We start from the raw sequence: 19323 nt of genomic DNA, 5'->3' as shown, positions 1-19323 counted from the left end.
GCAAGGATAATCAATTCAAATCTTCATTTTCTCTATTTCTTTTTCCTCCATTTTCCTGTTCACACCTTTACTCAAAAAATAAAACCCAACACAAGTCTCCAACCAGATTATGATAACTCTTGGCAAATAGGAGACCTATTGTAGGTGTAACAACAACAAAGTCTAAATTGCAATTAAATTAGTACATCCTCAAACGAAATAGAAAAATACAGTATGTTGAAACTTCTTAGGGATTACCGGTGAAAGAAAGAGTCCGGCATTTATTTCTTTGTGAATATTCATAACCAAGCCTACTATTATCATATTGCTAAACCTATGGATTAGTGTTTGAATATTTTCATAGGACATGATCAGATCATCCAAGATGATTTTCTTTCATTTTATCTGCTACGTTTGTTATTCATCATTTGAATTTTGTATAATCGCACATCAATCTTAAATTTAGTCTTTTACAAGACTCTACTAAAATGCATGTAAAACAAGTCTTTGAGTCTCAAAGAAATATGATTGGTCGAAAACTAGTATTCCTTCAATACATGTGTATTACAGAAATACATACAATAAAATTCAAAATCCAGCTAAAAAGCTTTTTCCTAACACACTGCTTTTCTGAGAGCAATTATTTCATCTTCCTTTTTTTTTTTTCCCTTTGAACATTGATCTTTTCAAGGTAAAAGCTATATATTTCTTTTATTTCGCAGTAAAGCCACTCTGTAAAAAGTAGAATTTCAAAATGCAAAATGAACAGTATATTGCTTAATCCTCCAAAGGAATCGATTAATTATTTGTTGAATTCCATGACCCAAGTGTTGTAAGCGCAACAAGCCTTGCGGAATCCAGTAAAACCAGCGCCCTTAGCCAAAGCCTCAAATTCCTTCTCAGTCCTTTCTTTGCCTCCTGGGTTATGTGCTAACATCACAATATCAACATGTACTGTATTCTTAGTTGCAAGTGATGTATCTGGGGCCTCTGGAAGTATGCACTCCGCTATTATCACCTTCCCATTTGCAGGTAGTGCTTCATAGCAATTCTTCAAGAATTTTAGGCAATGCTCGTCGCTCCAATCATGACAAATCCACTGCACGAATATGTTACGTTATCCTCTGATTTACAACTTCGATTTAAATAAAAGCAAGAAAATAAACGAGTTTAACTTCTATATACTGACAGTATAATCCGGGGGTCTACGTATTACAAATAATGCAAAGATAACCACAGGTGACAATTCATAATAGGTGGTGGTACTAATTAATAACGTGAAAATTAAGGTAAATTACGTGTAAATATACTAATAGTATGAAATTTTTTTACAATGTAACTCCGGGAGAATAGGTGCTCTCCTATCTTTTGATTAGGAAAGATAGGCAATGCAATATTTCTTGGTGTGAGGGTGGGGTAGCTAGGCATTACCTTCATGAAAATGGCATCTGCTTTTGGCACACTGGCAAACATGTCGCCACCAACGTGCTCGACACCTAATTACAAGTTACGAAAGTGATTGATGAGCAATACAAACTAGAACAAGAACATTAATGCCATTAATTATCAAATGTAGCTGAAGGGGGAGAAGGATTTTAGCTTAATTACCAGGGTAAGCTGGAGCATCTCCAATAACATGTGGTAAATCAAAGTTAATACCCTTAATAGAGGGATGTTTGGAGACAATCATGTTAACAGTAGCGCCAGTTCCACCACCAACATCAACAATGGAATTTAGGCCTTCAAATCCTTTGTAGTCCTCAAGAATCTTTTTCATTGACATAGTGGAGTGATCAGACATTCCACGGTTGAAAACTTTGTTGAATCTTGGATCTGTGCCATGGTACTCAAATGCTGTCATTCCATAGGCCTTGTTGAATGGGATTCCACCATCTAGTACTGCATCTTTTAAGTGGTACCTGCAATAACAAACATGGGAATCAAGCAAATTAGGTGGAAACGAAAACATAAAAGAATTCAGAGCAAATTATAATACTTTTGTTAACCATTCAACCTACGTAGTGTATTATATGTGGACACGAGGAATCACAAGTCTTGAATTACACGTTCTGAATGTTATATACATAGTTAAAGTGATTTTTTCATTACAAATTAAAGAGATAATTTGAACAATGAACTTGTGAACTATATATCAACATGAGGAATTACAAGTCCCCTACGTAGGTTGTAATTTGATGTTTGTTAATTTAACACTGCAGCTTTACTATTTATAGTGTATTTGTGGTGCTCAATCGTTGTTTCCATTACTTCAAAAACATCTAGGAAAAGAATTATTTTTTTCAACAGATAATGATGGAAAAAAGGAAATTCCTGCTTCCAATTATTCATTTTTCAAACTTCGGTGGCCCACCTTATCACAAGTGTAACCGAATATGAAACTTGTCAACAGGAGCCTGCACCTCCTTTCCATTTTCCTCGCATACATTGAGGAAACTTTATACTAACATAATTTTAATCAATTGTCTGTCGTTTTTTCAACTAGTAGATTCAATCTGTTGAATTACACACCAAGTTCCAATACGGGGCAGCAGTCAACAATGACAGACACAAAACCAACTCAATTAAAATCATCAATATTCAAATTCAACCAACACTAAACAAAAGAAATTTTAGCTGTTAAGGAAAGCACACTACTTTTCTTAGGGCTTAATTAACTATTACTATGTCTCATATTTTTCTTTTTTGAAGATGCCTTGAAAATATGTTATTGTTAATAGCCATAGGAAAAACATAAGAAAGAGAAATGACCTATGATTTTTAATAAAATTGTAACAACATAAATAAAGAAATTGAGCAATTATAAACAAGAATTTCATAGGAATAATCAATAGGCATATATAAGATTGTTTTGAATTCAGTGAGACAGAAACAAGATAGAAACCAGAAGAAATTAAAGGACAGTGTACAAAGCATTTCGTATTCACGTCCAGGGAAGAATCGCAATACCATGATGATGTAGATAATTTATCCTAATGCAAGTATTAACGGTTATTTTTACAGCTTGAAGCGAGAAGCTATTAATCACCTGCATGTATTATATACTATTGAAAAAGCTATTAATCACCTACATGTATTATATACTATTGAAAAAGAATTAAGGGGACTTACCAGCTCTCCATAAGAACTTTATCTTGATTCATAAGCAAAAGTGGGGCAACAGAAACACCATCAGCATTCTTAGTCAAGAACTTACAAACCGGAGCCAGACTATAAAGCCTCTCAACACTGCCATCAGACAGTGTTCTAAGAGTACAATTGAGAACAGAGTAAGTAGCAAGTAGCCTAAGCATCCGATCAAGCATAACGGGTGCTTCTGGGTTCTGGGTTGAGAGCTGAGCAGCTAATTCAGAAGGAGAAATGGCTGCACCTGGACCAGCTTTAGCCATGAGTTCAAGAAGGTCAAGTTCTAACGCTGATTTTAGGACCATAGGAAGTACAGAAGCACTAGCCAATTGCATGGCAAATAAGAACGCTTCGTCTTCTGTGTGAGTTAGACTCTTACTCTGGCTCTGGCTTGTTGAACCCATATTTTTTTTCTCTTCTCTCTTGGTTCTGTTTCAGATTTTACAATGACTCAATTGGGCAAATTAAGGTGAGTTGAAGAAACAGAGGGGTTTTCGATGGTGTAATGAGGAGTTGTGAGTCTGGTATTTTATATGGTCATTTTTGGTTCACCAACCGAAAATTTGGTGGGGCTGTGGCCTACAAATTGACCCCACACCTAAAACGTACTAGTACTACTATTGTTTTGTGAATTGTGATAGCAATCTGACGTAGAGTTGATTTGAGCACTCCTACCGCAATAACTTATCCTTGTGTCCATATTCTGCTGTTTTATTTAGATCTAGAGTTAGATTAAATACTGTATTATTGAAGTTTCCATTTTTCTTTAAAAGAATGCAAATGCATACTTTTAAAAGTGTTCAAAGACTATTTAGATTAACTTTTTAAAATAATGTGAAACTACTTTCTCTCTTTTTTTTTTTTTTTTTTTTTTTTGTCATTGTCTTTTAGACAAATGGACCAATGATGGGGATGAAGGCCGGAAAGGGAGACTATATATTTAGATACAAAGTAAATTTGACTTCCACGTTCTTTATCTTATGGAATATGTTATATGGACAACATGAGAGGTTTTACAATTTTACCAAGAGAAGCTAAAAAATGTCATCCGGAAAAATAGTATCCCAACTATGAGCACGTGATTTTTACCCGACGAAAAATACTCCTACAAATTCAAAATAGATTTTTCTAATTATTCTAATTTTTATAGAAGTTTTAGGAATTTCTTGTTAATTATTGCTTGCATTTAGTTGCATATTTAACATTTTAAAATCATAAGAAAAAAATACCAAAAATGTCTAAAATATTTCATGCATATCATTTTAGGTCTTAATTACATTTAGGATTTAATTACATAAGTTAATTGCCTTATTAAATAAAAAAATCAAAAATATTGGATATTTTTACATTTTTAGTTTTCAGTTGTAAATTAGTAATTTTCTTTCATTAGTCTTAAGTTAATTAATTATTTTTATGTTAGAAGTAGATAATTAATTCAATTCTAAAAATTAGATTATTTTTAGAACTTAACTTAAGTTTTTAATCAATTTTATTAGGATTTAAAAAATTCAAGGAAAAGAAAATGTGAAAGGCTGTGTTTATTTCCGAATTGGGCCAAAACCTTAGCGTTGACCCAATTTCCCTTTAAACCCAACTCGCCCCAAGCCCAGTCCGTTCCATCCCTCACTTAACCCAAAACGGCGTCGTTTAGTAACGTCAATCCCAGCTATTCAACCCATCTCATCCAAAGATTCACAACTCCCTCTCTAATCCCTCATATCTGTCGGAGACCACCCCCAAACCCCCCAGACCCCTCTCACTTCTCCATCTCTCTCACTCAATGAGACCCTAGCCGCCCCCAAATCCCTCACCCCCACCGGCCGGTGGTCACCGTCCAAACAACCCTAAATCTTCACCCTATAATTCCCATACTTCCCTAATCCCAAATCCCTTACCAGTTTCCCCAAAATATCATCCAAACTCCCTGAATTTCAAATTTAAGAAGTCAAAAAAACTTAGTTGTTTTTCTTTTCTGATTCTTTCCAAACTCGGGCTTGTCTTTCGTTATTACCTGGCTCAATCGACTACCTTCAGAGTCGAAGGGTGATTTCATGCCGTTGATTGGTCACCTCCGCTTGATTGGTCTCAGACCCTTTCTTCTCCGTTCAAAACCTTAATGGCTCAGGGTAGTAGCCCCCATAGCTTTGAGGTATCGTTTGGTATTCGACTCTTCAGCCAAGCTATGGTCGTTATCGTTACAGGAAGCCATTGTTTCTGTCTTTCGAGCATGAACCAGTGCTCGTGTGACGATATCGACCCCTGCTCGGATTTCTTGAAGCCAGCAGTGATGTCATTAACGGGTAATACTTCCTCCCGTTCTTTCGTGGTCATTTGGTTTAAGTGTATGATTTACTCACAGACTGGCGTTTTGGTTGTTTCATATGATATAGCTTAGTTTTAGGGTAATTATAGCATATTTTAGTTTAGTTTCATTTATACTTAGCTGATTTTGCTAAAATTATCATTTGAAATGACTGCTTAATAATGCATCAGTAATGGACTATTAGCATATCTCTTCATATGTTTAGCATGTTTAGATTAGACTGGATTTAAATTTATTTAATTCTGTATTAGGTCGCATAACAGTTAGTAATTTGCAAGAAATGAGGGACCAAAAGGTATACTAAAATCAGAGAATCTTAGGTGTTTGGGCAAGAAGTTTCTATAAGGGACTCAAGTGCAATAAAATAAAAGAACTAGGGATAGTTTCAGAATTAAAAGATACTAAAAAAACAGAAAGGGGGACAGCTGTCAAAAGAAAATATCTGAAGAGGGACAGCTGTCCAATTCAGTTATAAAAGATGTTCTTTTCCCTGAAATTTAGGGATGGCATTCTGAGAATTATTCCCTTATCTTTAGGAGCACATGATAGATTTTTCACTTTATATAAAGGACCTCACTCACACATTTTAAAAAAAATAAAGGAAAAAGAAAGGACGGGGGTTACCCACAAAATTCACTCTTCATTTTCTATTTTACTCCCATCCCCTCATTAAAAACAGAGAGGTTTTTTTTTTTTTTTTTATACATTTCAATTCTAGGAAAACTTCAAAACTCTCTTTTTCATTCTACAATGGTTTTGCACCAGAGTCTCATTGGTCTTGGGTCTATTGCTGGATTTCTGGGTTGAAGAATTACAACTAATGTGGGCTGTTTTCTACTGCTATCTGCTGTTACTATGAAGCTAAATTCTCTTCTCTGACTTTCTGACCGTTATTTGGTCATTTATCTGTTGTTTCTGCTTTCTAGGTATGTAAATATCCATACATTCATCTCTTTTCTTTGAGTTAATGAATAAATGTTGTTTGGTGTTGTATTTGTTCATGACTTTGTAGACTTAGCTTATTTTTAGCCACTAAATAGTCTAAAGAATTATCTCTATTGATTTACATCTATAATATTTGTTCATCTACTGTTCAAGATACACTTATGCTGCCGAAGTTTCTCAATGATTTTTTATATGTCAATATATAGTGTTAGTTAACTGATTCTGAGCATGTTAGTTAATGTCATTTGTTTGGTATAAATAGTTGATGATTAGTAGATGAGAATGTAGCTTCACATTTGAGGCAATATAGGAGCAAAGCAAGTTATAAGTCTGACCACCAGTTGGTCAGATCTGCATCCGAGCAGGCCAAGAAAAATCAGCTCAAAATTATGAAGTATGGTGACATTATGCCTGTTGTCCTAAATCAAAAGAAAAGCCATGGATAACACAGTTTGGAGTTTACAAATCACATGCAAATTAGTTATTTAGATTTCGGAGCAAGAATTATGTAAATAATTATCTGTCTCTAGTCAAATTCAATAAAAAAAAATGAAATTAAAACATGTATTATTAGTAGATCTAGTTCGTTTCTTTCTACTTGTAGCTCTGAATCCGTATAACATATTTTGAGGCTTTGAGGTTTATGTGTTTGGCTTTTCATTCCTTTGTGATTGATGTATAAAATGTTACACGACCTAGTTGAGCTTGAGCCATTGTTCATTTCGTTCCCTCAAAGCTGTCAGGCCTAAAAGGGTGGCCTCGCGAAGGAACAGGGTTAAGTTTAAGTCATACAGACATTGGGAATTTTAGCTACCATTTCTGCAGAATGAAGGCTTTCTTTTAGAGGTTAAAGACGTCTTGGGCTTTATTGCAAGCCCATGACTTTGGCCAGTATGTGAACTATTTCTGGTTCCCAAAATATTAATCATTTTGTTTAGTTTAAAATCAAGATATTGAAGTTAGTAAAGCGAATCATATGAGTATTTGGATTCAAATAAGTTTTAATATTTCGATACCTGACTATTTGATAGCATTGAGCCTTCACATACCTAAAATCTATAACACCTAGACCTCACACATATAACCTTGCGTTCCAGAAATTAGGCAATTCTCGAATAGTATGCTTTTAGACACGCTTTTAATTAATTAAATAATCATGACTATGTACACGTTCGCGTGACATGATTACGATTTCAAAAATAAATAAATAATCGTATACATGCTTTAGGCGCGCGTGTAATTGACTTTCGTAATTATGTACACGTTCGCGTGATATGATTATGATTTTCCAAAATAAATCAAAGTATGCGTTCGCGCGACTTTGGCCAACGATCTTAATATTAATAAAGCGGAACTAATTGTGTACACGTACGCGTGACATGATTCACACACAGGTGATCCGTTTCAAAGATAAATCCATAAGCGCCATATCTAAAAGTGGTAAAAGGTAAAATGCACATAGGTTCTAAAACATGCAATTAAATAACTTAATTAAGCCATGTATGATTAAAGCGACCGTGCTAAAATTACGGAATCCGAGAGTGCCTAACACCCTCTCCCAGGTTAACAGAATTCCTTACCCGGTCTTCTGGTTTCGCAGACTTTGAACAGAGTCAAAGTTCCTCGATTTGAGATTTAAAATAAACCGGTGACTTGGGATACCATAAATTATCCCAAGTGGCGACTCTGATTAAACAAATAATTCCATTTCAATTAATGTCACTTTAATTGGAAAAATTTCCCTATCCATTCGGAAAAAAAGAGGTGTGACAACTCTAGCGACTCTGCTGGGGACCGAACCCAGAATCTCTGGTTCAGGGTTCAAGAATTTGAGCTTGTTGTTGTGATTTTTACTTGGCTTTATCGATGGTTATTTTTGTATTTGTGGGCCTAATGTGCCAATTGCCGCTCATTTACCGCTTTAATATTATTTGAACTGTATTAAATTGCCTTCTTACGCCTCTCTTCTGAGTCTTCTAAAAATATGGTGCACACGTATGCGTGGCCTGCTTTTCTGTTAGAGGTCATGCCAAATAAGACGAGGATGGATCAGCCACTAGGCCGGGTAGACTTCCGTGCTCCCGGTACGTCGCTCCCACATCGGCTCAAGTTGTCCGCTTGGGTAAGCTATGTCTAGAACACACCCCCAGGTTTAAACTTAGAATAACATAGCCTTATGGCGGATCCCTAGTAGGAACGTTTGCTTGCATCATGTGCATTTGACTTAGGGGACTCAACACAGGGGTTGGGTCCGTCTAAGACAGGTGTACCCGAAATAAAGGCCATCTTGATACATCTTACCTACTATGTGTGCATTTATTTCGGCTTATTTGTTGACCGGTTAAGAAAATAAAAGAAAAACCAAGAGTGAGATAGGATAAAAAATTCACCCGGTTCTGAAAACCCCGGTATTTGAAAATGCCTCGAAACTCTTCCAAAATTTTTGAAAAAAAGAGAGAAAATGCATTTTAAAACTGACCGAACTACGCGGGTCTGATTCTCACCGGATGTGAGATACGTAGGCAAAACTCATCAGTACCGACCCCAATTTTTCCAACCAAATAAATAAAGTATGCCTATTGGTCAAAAATAAAATCGACCCAGTTTCGGTTAAGTCTTGCGCCGTTTTGCCGAAATAGCCTTAGAATACTTTTAAATTGTCGAAGGTCTAGTCTCGCCAAGAACGGACATGTCTGTCAATAAGGCATCACTTTTTCCATAAAGTTCCTTACCTCGGCCTCAAAACTTTATTTGAAAGTGGGAAGGGGCTATTATTGCAAAGATAACCATTTTGGCCAACGCTGCACAAACAGTCACCTGCACATGATTTTCCTTGAAAAAAAAAATTTGTTTTTGCAAAAAGGTCTGTTGGTCTGTCTTCCGAACTAGAGTCAACCCTAACTTTGACCATTCACAGGTACAAAATGAACACTGTCCAGAATCCGCCATTAAATATTGTAGAGCAGGCTCCACTGCAGCTTCAAATGTGATGGTATGGCTTGGGTAAAGATGGTGAAGACTGGGTAGTAGAACATTTGGGTGCTCTCACGGATATTATGAAGGTCAAGCCTCGGAATGATCTTATCAAGGCTTTAGTGCCCTTCTGGGATCCCGTTCATAATTTTTTTCGCTTCTCGGACTTTGAGCTCACTCCCACCCTCGAGTAAATAGCAGGATATATTGGTTTCGGCCGGGATTTGAGAAAACAACAACTTATATTCCCAAGGCCTCCCTCTGTGCGCCGATTCTTCGATATTTTGAACATCAGTAAACAAATAAGGAAGAACAATGTAAACGATAGATATTGCTCTTTCTACTTCCTGTACTCCAGGTATGGACATCCAAATGGGTTTGAAACGCATGAAAAGGGGTTGAACAACAAGCAAAGCAAAGATACTTGGAAAATTCATCGTCGCTTTGCTTTCATAGTGGCATTCCTAGGCATCATGGTCGCGAATGAAAAAGGGACGATTGATATCCGTATGGCTAGAATTGCACAAGTCCTAACTGCCAAAGAAGATCACACACTTGCTCCACTTATATTGTCGGATATCTATCAGGCATTAACATAGTGCAAGTCTGGGGCGACGTTCTTTGAAGGTTGCAATATCCTTCTACAAATGTGGTTAATTGAACATCTTCGCCATTATTCGAAATTTATAAGCTACGGACCAAGCAAGAGCAACTTCATTGAGAGTTATGAGGAGAGGGTAAAAGATTACAACTCTCCAGAAGGGGTTGATGCTTGGATCGCCCACTTGAGAACTTTAAAGGCGAATCGGATTGAGTGGACTTTAGGATGGCTCCCAGTGAGGGAAGTCATACACATGGCAACCACAAAGAACTATTTGCTATTGATGGGCTTGAGAAGTATCCAACCATATGCACCGCAAAGGGTTATAAGACAATTGGGAAGATATCAAGTGGTGCCTCAGGATGAAGATTTGAGTGTCCAAGTTATTGAGCTACACCTCGAAGCCCCACTTCCTGAGGCTTTAATCCAACAAATCTGGAATGGTTGTCGATACTTAAAAGAGGACACCCAAGTGCCCGATCTCGCAAGAGGAGAAGTAGATCCAAGTTATGCCACATGGTTCGAAAGAAGAAACTGTATTATTGACGAACCAGAGCCCGAGCCTGAAAGGCCCGCCAAAAGGCCTCATATTCAGGCTTTTGATGACAAAGTCCGAGAGCGTTTGGCATGGGGAGGAAAGGAAAAGAAATATCAAGCCACCATCCATGCCTTAGAGGAAAAGTTGAAGAACCTCGCATTTGAGAATGACTTACAGGAACAGGTAACCGAAGATGAAAAGAGAAAATTGACCCGAGACGCCTTACATGCGGATAGCAGCCGAAACGCCTGTAAGGAGCGAAAGAGATGAAAAACTCATCGGCAACCTAAGGATGAAGGTGCATGACTATGCGGCTGACTTGACAAAGGCCGAAAGAGACTTGTTAAATGCTCAAGCAAAGTTGGCCAAAGGTGCGGAAGAACAAGCCAGATTAGCCCACCAGTTGAAGCAGAAATATGACAAAGAAGTAGCTATTTTACACAAAAGGTTTGTTGCCCTTGAGAATCAAATGGTCAAGTAAAGACAGGATTTCAAGGCAAAAAGAGAGCATTGCTACGCATTGATTTATCAATTACAAGAAAGCATGCAGCAGTTACAAGACCAAAACAACACAGATGCACAAGTGTTGGAGGCTCGGGCCCAGTAGATTGGACGTTTACTTCAAGAAAAGGGTGTCATCAGAATGAGGATTAAAGAGATAGCTGATTATGTTATAATGAAATGCCATGAATGTGAAAACATGACCAGGTCTATGTTTTTTGCTTCTGTGATGACATTTGTTTGCCAGGTGATGGTTGACCTAGACCACCTTCAAGAAGATATTGCCCGTAGGCCCGTGCGGAGACCGGTCGATGTCCCGCAGGCCCCCGGAGTACCAGTGGAGGCCCTTATGTATTTTTGATTGTTCAGTTTTTGAGTCTGTATTTTACTTTTTATCGAGTTTTATTCGTCTTTGTCAAGGTTGTGTATTGTTTTATTTCGAGTCTGTAGATTTTCTTTTGTAGTCATCACTACTTTTAAGTCCTTGTTATAGAAAATCCAAAAAGATGTCTTTTATTAATGAAATATTGAAAAACCCCAAAAAAAAAAATCTTTTCTTTCCTTTTGCATTTATATCCCTGAACTATGTAATGATCTGATTCATGCGACGTTATGATACGTAGGCAATCCCCATAGGATTCGATCATAGTCTTAAAAAAAATAGAGAAAAGAAAAAAAAAAGAGAGGAAAAGAAAAAGGGAGGGAAGAAAGAAAAAAGGGGCCAAACAAAAGGAAGAAAAGAGAATGAGAATTAAAAGAGCGAAACACAGCAAAAGGAGAGGAAAAAATTAGGATTTGAAATTTGGGAAAAGAGCCGGGATGAAACACATAAGCCGCCGCAAAACATTTAGAAATGTTTAATTGCTCAAGTGCATTGCATCCCCAATATACGATTCCCTATCTGTTAAATGCTTCAAAATTGACCAAGTTATTGTGTGTGCATAAAAAGTCAGTTTCTATTTAGATGGTTAGTTTGTTGGCATCCTGGCAAGTCACCCCTATAACACCATATCAAAGTGCAAGGCAGCCATAACTAGCAAAGAGTCGGACACGGGTATTGTTGACCCGCTGAGGGAGATTGTAGAATCGGAGTCTGAATTGAAAGAGGAGGCCCACAAGTTGAAGCATCAAATGGCTGAGATGTATCAAGCCTGGATCAAGGGGCATCCTCCACCTTCATTTTCCGCTAACTACACAGAAAATCCCGCTTTCATCCCACCACTGGCACAAGCCCAGAATCCCACTACCGTTGATCTTTCCCCTCAGCATGCACCGGGTTTTACCCCTTTCCACCACTACCCCGGCACCTCGTCCCAAACTTTCCATGCTCCACTAGCCAAAACAACCGCATACCCGGCTCCGACATCTGCTCCTGTTTTCGTAGCCCCTCCGCGAGCTACCCTCCACGGATCTTCTAGTGAACCCATGTTCCAAGCTCTAGATACCCAATATTATGCTCTGGAACCAACTTTCAAAGTCACGGATCCTTATTCCTACACCCCTCACTTTGAACCTCCTGTTGAAACTGAGAAACCAACCCGGAACGTGGACCATGATGAGATATTCAGGAAAGTGAAGAGTCTAGAGCAATCTTTAAAGAACATGCAAGGGATAGGAAGCCAAGTAAGTGTGGCTTACAAGGATTTATGCTTATTCCCTGATGTCCAACTGCCCGCTAGGTTCAAGATGCCCAAGTTTGACATGTACAATGGACATGGAGATCTCATGGCCCATTTGAGAGGCTTTTGCAGCAAGATGAGAGGCGCCGGTGGGAAAGACGAATTATTAATGGCATATTTCAGTCAGAGTTTGAGTGGGGTGGCTTTAGAATGGTACACCCGCCAAGACGCTAGCAGGTGGTACACATGGGACGACTTGGCTCAGGCCTTTGCTCGGAACTTTCAGTACAATATAGACATTGTCCCGGATCGCCTATCTTTGACCAAGGTAGAGAAGAAGCCCAGTGAGAGCTTTAGGGAAATATGGTTTCAGATGGAGAGAACAAGCTGCACGGGTCAATCCTCCAATGGAAGAAGATGAGATGGTCGAGTACTTTCTTCAAGCCTTCGAACCTACTTACTTTGGCCATTTGATCTCAGCCATAGGTAAGTCCTTCAACGATGTGGTAAAGATGGGAGGAATGGTGGAAGAGGGACTCATGTCAAGAAAGATCATGAGCTACTCCGCCATAAAAGCAACCACACAGGCAATTCAAAGTGGCACCGGAAGCCTGTTAGACAAAAAGAAGAAATATGGTGTCGCTATGTTTGTCTCTGGATCAGGGCGTGGCCCAAGGGGTTCACCTCACCAGTACACCCAACCTCGACCCCAACCTCAAGCCTACACCCAAGCTCCATATAATCCATCCCAACATTATTTCCCATCACAAGACCCTCAATATTCAGTCAGACCACCCCAATACCATGTACAGTCATATGCGCAACTCCCTCCTTACCCGCAATGGCGTGCTCCAACTACACAAAATCCTTATCCACCCCCACAACCATACCGAAACCATACTGGTCCAAGCTTTCGACCAAGTCCAGATTATAGAAAAGAGATGCAGCAGCGGAAAGAAACCTTTACCCCTCTTGGAGAGTCGTATAACAGTTTGTTTCAAAGGTTGAGGCAGTTGGACGTTTTGAGGCCGATTGAGCCAAAGATACCAAATCCACCTCCAAGGAACCTCGATTATTCCCTCAGATGTGCATATTGTTCTGATTCCCCAGGGCACGACACGGAGAAGTGTTGGCATTTGAAGAGGGCGATCCAAAAGCTTATTGATACAAATCAAATTGTGGTCCAAATCCCGGAGGCGCCAAACATCAACCAAAATCCTTTGCCGGCCCATACAGAGACACATATGATCGAGATAGTTCATAGGGATGGGGAGCCCAAGAACTCTTCCAAGTCTGTTATGATGATCCGGGCTAGCGAGAGTAATCTAATTAAAGCTCCAGATTCTACAGAAGCAATGCCCTTGACAGTTGAAAGGCTGTCGGAGAAGCTAAGCGCGCTCAACGTGAAGCCATCTATATTGGTTGTGAAAGGGCCTCCGATTGATGTTGAAGCGAACCAGGAAAAGCAAAAAGTGGTCGTGCCAGGGGTCCCAGGCAAGCCTGTTATTATCGTGGAAGGGGCTCGTATTATCCCCGTTATTATTAAGCCAGTGACCCAATTACCAATGGTTGACACAAAGGCCGTCCCATGGAATTACAAACAGGTGATAGTAACATATAAAGGGAAAGAAGTAGAGGGAGAAGTCAATGAAACCGGAGGACTGACTCGTTCTGGGAGATGTTTTACCCCAGAAAAACTGAGGAAAGCCAAGCCATTCATGGATGGCCACATCCCAGTAAAGAAGCCGGTCACCGAAGAAGAGGCTAAAGAATTCTTGAAAAAGATGAAAATGCAAGACTATTCCATTGTAGAGCAGTTAAGGAAAACACCAGCTCAGATCTCCCTTTTGTCTTTGCTGATACATTCAGATGAACACCGCAAAGCCCTAATGAAGATTTTGAATGAGGCCCATGTTCCTGATAAGATCACGGTAAACCACTTGGAAAAGATTGCTAAGAAGATTTTCGAAGCAAACAGGATTACTTTCTCAGATAATAAACTTCCTATGGAGGGTACAGAGCACAACCGAGCTCTTTATCTCACAGTGAAGTGCAAAGATTCTGCTGTCTCAAGGGTACTGGTTGATAACGGTTCTAGTGCAAATATTTGCCCTCTGTCCACTTTGCAAAAGTTAAAGATCGGCACTGAAAGGATCCACATGAACAATGTATGTGTTCGAGGCTTTGATGGAGGAGGGAAATATTCTGTCGGTGATATAATGCTCGAATTGTCAATAGGGCCAGTTGAGTTCACTATGGAGTTCCAAGTGCTAGATGTGGCTATCTCCTATAACTTGTTGTTGGGCAGGCCCTGGATATATACTACCAAGGCAATCCCGTCTTCTCTGCATCAAATGGTAAAGTTCGAATGGGACAGGCAAGAAATAGTTGTGCACGGTAATGAGAACTTATCTGCTTACAATGACACAATTGTTCCATTTATTGAAGTTGAAGATGATAAAGGGCCTTGGGTGTACCAAACATTCGAAAAAGTGTCTGTCGAGAAAATTCCTGAAGGAGAATGCATTCCAAGTCCAAAGCTACCCTCCGCGTCCGTTATGGTAGCAAATGAAATGTTGAAGAATGGTTTTGTGCCGGGCAAAGGCCTGGGTTCATCTCTGCAGGGTATTGCACATCCGGTGTGTCCACGCGAAAGATTCGGTACATTTGGTTTGGGATTCACACTCACAGGGAAGGACATGAAAAAGGATAAAAATTTGAAAAGAAAGGCATGGTCACTTCCTAAGCCTGTTCCACATATCTCCAAGTCTTTTGTCAAGCCTGGGGTCGCAAAACGCCCAATATCAACAGTCCCAAAACCTATGGTCGACTTTGATGAAGAGTTGATCAAGAGGTTACAGAGTCTGTTTGATGAGGTTAATATGGTGGAAATCGGGGAAGGCTCCAGTAATGCCGATGTACAGCTCGTTGGGCCAAATGTGAAGCTTAGCAATTGGAAAGCTACTCCTCTCCCCACCCGGAAGGAGTTTTGTTCTTTTTATGCTGGTTTCAATGACATGACATACATGAGGAATTTTCAGCCAAATCTTAAAAGCCAATCTAATTCCAAAATAACAATCTGAGAAGTAGAGTGTGATGATGAAACAGAAAATGATGAAGAAGTAGCATTTCAGAAAATCAGTAGAGAACTAAATCACTTCGAAGAAAAATCCAAGCCCAATCTGAATGAAACTGAAGCAATCAATTTAGGAGATCAAGATAATATCAGGGAAACCAAGATAAGTGTGCATCTGGAACCACAAATTAAGGAAGAAATAATCAAAGCACTGTTGGAATATAAAGATGTTTTTGCATGGTCGTATGACGACATGCCGGTTTTGAGCACTGATTTGGTAGTTCATAAATTGTCAACTGATCCGGCATTCCCTCCAGTCAAGCAAAAGTTAAGGAAATTCAAGACTGATATAAGTGTGAAGATCAAAGAAGAAATCACAAAGCAGCTTGATGCAAAGGTCATTCGGGTCACTCGATATCCCACTTGGTTAGATAATGTCGTGCCAGTACCAAAGAAGGATGGTAAGACCAGGGTCTGTGTTGATTATCGTGATCTCAATAAGGCAAGTCCAAAAGATAACTTTCCATTGCCGAACATCCATATTCTAATCGACAATTGTGCCAAGCATGAGATTGGGTCTTTTGTGGATTGCTACGCGGGATATCACCAGATCCTGATGGATGAGGAAGATGCAAAAAGACAGCATTCATCACACCATGGGGGACATACTGCTACCGGGTAATGCCATTTGGTTTGAAGAATGCTAGGGCAACTTACATGAGGGCAGTGACTACCATATTTCATGACATGATACACAAGGAAATTGAGGTTTATGTATATGATGTGATCATAAAGTCAAAGAAGCAGTCCGACCATGTTGGAGACTTGAGAAAGTTTTTCCAAAGGCTCCGCAGGTACAACCTCAAGCTCAATCCGGCAAAATGTGCATTTGGTATCCCGTCCGGGAAACTGTTGGGATTCATAGTCAGTCGACGTGGTATTGAGTTGGACCCATCAAAGATCAAAGCCATCCAAGAATTACTACCTCCAAAGAACAAAACCGAGGTGATGAGCCTTCTCGAAAGGTTAAACTACATCAGCAGGTTTATTGCTCAACTCACGACAACTTGTGAGCCCATCTTTAAGTTGCTAAAGAAGAATGTTGCGGTTAAGTGGACTAATGAGTGTCAAGAAGCATTTGATAAGATCAAGAGTTACCCGTCAAACCCACCTGTGCTGGTCCCGCCAGAACCTGAGAGACCTTTAATTCTCTATTTGATGGTATTGGATAATTCTTTCGGTTGTGTGTTGGGTCAAAACGACATCACGGGCAAGAAAGAGCAAGCCATTTATTTTCTCAGCAAGAAGTTCACTCCTTATGAGGTTAAGTATACTCTTCTTGAAAGGACATGTCGCGCCCTGACTTGGGTGGCACAAAAGTTGAAGCATTATCTGTCATCCTACACTACTTACCTCATTTCTCACATGGATCCTCTAAAGTATATCTTTCAGAAGCCTATGCCCACAGGAAGATTGACAAAGTGGCAGATTTTACTCACAGAGTTTGACATCATCTACGTGACTCGGACCGCAATGAAAGCCCAAGCCCTGGACGATCACTTGGCCGAGAATCCGGTGGATGAAGAATATAAGCCACTGAAGACTTATTTTCCTGATGAAGAAGTGATATACGTTGACGAGGCTGATCATGATGGAAAACCAGGTTGGAAACTCTTCTTTGATGGAGCTGCTAATATGAAAGGTTTCGGAATAGGGGCTGTACTCATTTCTGAAACAAGGCATCACTACCCCATAACAGCTCAGCTTCAATTTTATTTCACTAACAACATGGCTGAATACGAGGCATGCATTATGGGTTTGAGATTAGCTATAGACATGGGATTTCAGGAAATATTGGTTTTGGGAGATTCAAATTTATTGGTTCACCAGATTCAGGGAGAATGGGAGACTCGGGATTTGAAGCTCATACCATATCGACAGTGTCTGTATGATCTTTGTCAACGATTCAGGTCGATAGAATTCAGGCATATTCCTAGGATTCATAATGAGATTTTCGACGCCTTGGCTAATCTAGGGTCAATGTTACACCATCCAGATAAGACTTATGTCGACCCTCTGCATATCCAAGTCCATGATCAACATGCTTATTGTAATGTGGTTGAAGAGGAAATTGATGGTGAACCTTGGTTCCATGATGTCAAAGAATACATCGAGTCGGGGATATATCCGGTACACGCCACAGGTGATCAAAAGAGAACCATTCGACATCTGGCTAGTGGATTTTTCTTGAGCAGAGGAATCTTGTACAAGAGGACTCCAGATCTGGGACTACTAAGGTGCATAAATGCTAAACAAGCTTCGACTATCATGGCCGAAGTACATGCCGGATTTTGCGGACCACATATGAGTGGCTATGTCTTGGCAAAGAAGATTCTTCGAGCAAGTTATTATTGGCTCACCATGGAACGTGATTGTATCAGCTTTGTTCGTAAGTGTCATCAATGCCAGGTGCACGGTGATTTGATTCATTCCCCGCCATCTGAGTTACACACAATGTCTGCACCTTGGCTCTTTGTTGCTTGGGGCATGGATGTCATTGGACCAATTGAGCCTGCAGCATTGAATAGGCATAGGTTTATTCTGGTGGCTATTGATTACTTTACCAAGTGGGTCGAAGCTGTAACTTTCAAGTCCGTGACCAAGAAGGCAGTGGTAGATTTTGTTCATTCAAATATCATTTGTCGATTCGGAATTCCCAAGGTAATCATCAAAGACAATGCGGCTAACCTCAACAGTCATTTGATGAAAGAGGTATGCTAACAGTTCAAGATTATGTATCGAAACTCCACTCCGTATCATCCTAAGGCAAACGGAGCTGTTGAGGCTGCTAACAAGAACATAAAGAAGATACTTCGCAAGATGATGCAAGGTTCTAGGCAATAGCATGAAAAGTTGCCTTTTGCTTTACTAGGTTATCGCACTACTGTTCGCATTTCAGTAGGTGCAACTCCTTATTTGCTAGTGTATGGAACTGAGACAGTCATACCTGCGGAAGTTGAGATTCCATCCCTTCGGATCGTTGCAGAAGCTGAAATTGATGATGATGAGTGGGTCAAAACCCGGCTAGAGCAGCTGAGTTTGATTGATGAAAAATGATTGGCAGCAGTATGTCATGGTCAATTGTATCATAAAAGAATGGTAAGAGCATACAACAAGAAGGTGCGTCCCCGAAAATTTGAGGTGGGCCAGCTGGTATTAAAACGCATCCTTCCACATCAGGCTGAAGCTAAAGGAAAGTTTGCCCCAAACTGGCAGGGGCCGTTCATTGTGACAAAGGTGTTGCCCAATGGTGCCTTGTATTTAACAGACATAGAAGGCAAATGTGTAGATATGGCTATCAATTCTGATGCAATCAAGAGGTACTATGTATGATTACTTTGCTTACCTTCAATCACATTCTGTACTTGGCGTGTTCAAAGTTGGAATGACGAAGGCATTTTGTTCTGCTACCCAAGCACTTTTATCCTTTGTTACCCCTTTTGAGCCTTATTTGTTTTCTTTCATACCCCTCTTTTGGAATCAGAAGTAGAGTTAGGAAATAGAAAAGAAAAAAAAAGAGAAGAAGAAAAAGGAAAGAAAAGAAAAAAAAAAGGAGAAAAAGAA

The 19323-nt window shown here is 39.5% G+C and overlaps 2 protein-coding genes across 2 annotated transcripts; one reads left to right on the top strand and one right to left on the bottom strand.

The window, feature by feature from the left end:
* Positions 1-507: 507 nt before the first annotated feature.
* Positions 508-3641, bottom strand: LOC104102219 (caffeic acid 3-O-methyltransferase). The gene is given in 5 exon segments (XM_009609876.4): positions 508-831; positions 833-1078; positions 1411-1475; positions 1588-1898; positions 3109-3641. Coding segments are annotated over 5 exon segments (1095 nt in total). The 5' UTR covers positions 3528-3641; the 3' UTR covers positions 508-777.
* Positions 3642-10795: 7154 nt separating this feature from the next.
* LOC138908185 (uncharacterized) lies at positions 10796-18816 on the top strand. Its single transcript, XM_070198833.1, has 10 exons — positions 10796-10950; positions 11997-12860; positions 12997-13210; positions 13436-14431; positions 14519-15629; positions 15732-16125; positions 16554-16920; positions 17152-18420; positions 18484-18589; positions 18632-18816. Exons 1-10 carry the CDS (start codon positions 10796-10798, stop codon positions 18814-18816), a joined length of 5661 nt encoding a protein of 1886 aa, XP_070054934.1.
* The last annotated feature ends 507 nt before the right edge of the window (positions 18817-19323 follow it).

Source organism: Nicotiana tomentosiformis, chromosome 3, assembly GCF_000390325.3.
Source record: "Nicotiana tomentosiformis chromosome 3, ASM39032v3, whole genome shotgun sequence".
In the NCBI taxonomy this organism is placed as follows: Eukaryota; Viridiplantae; Streptophyta; class Magnoliopsida; order Solanales; family Solanaceae; genus Nicotiana; species Nicotiana tomentosiformis.
The sequence above is the reverse complement of the archived record's forward strand: the minus strand, read 5'-3'. Positions and strand labels throughout refer to the sequence as shown.

Excerpts from the sequence above, each read along its gene's own strand:
- LOC138908185 (XM_070198833.1), top strand. The coding sequence starts at position 10,796 with ATGAAGGTGCATGACTATGCGGCTGACTTGACAAAGGCCGAAAGAGAC. Across the intron at positions 16,126-16,553 it reads GTCACTCGATATCCCACTTG|GTACAACCTCAAGCTCAATC; the intron begins GTTAGATAATGT and ends AAGGCTCCGCAG. Across the intron at positions 16,921-17,151 it reads CTTTAATTCTCTATTTGATG|AAGCCTATGCCCACAGGAAG; the intron begins GTATTGGATAAT and ends TATATCTTTCAG.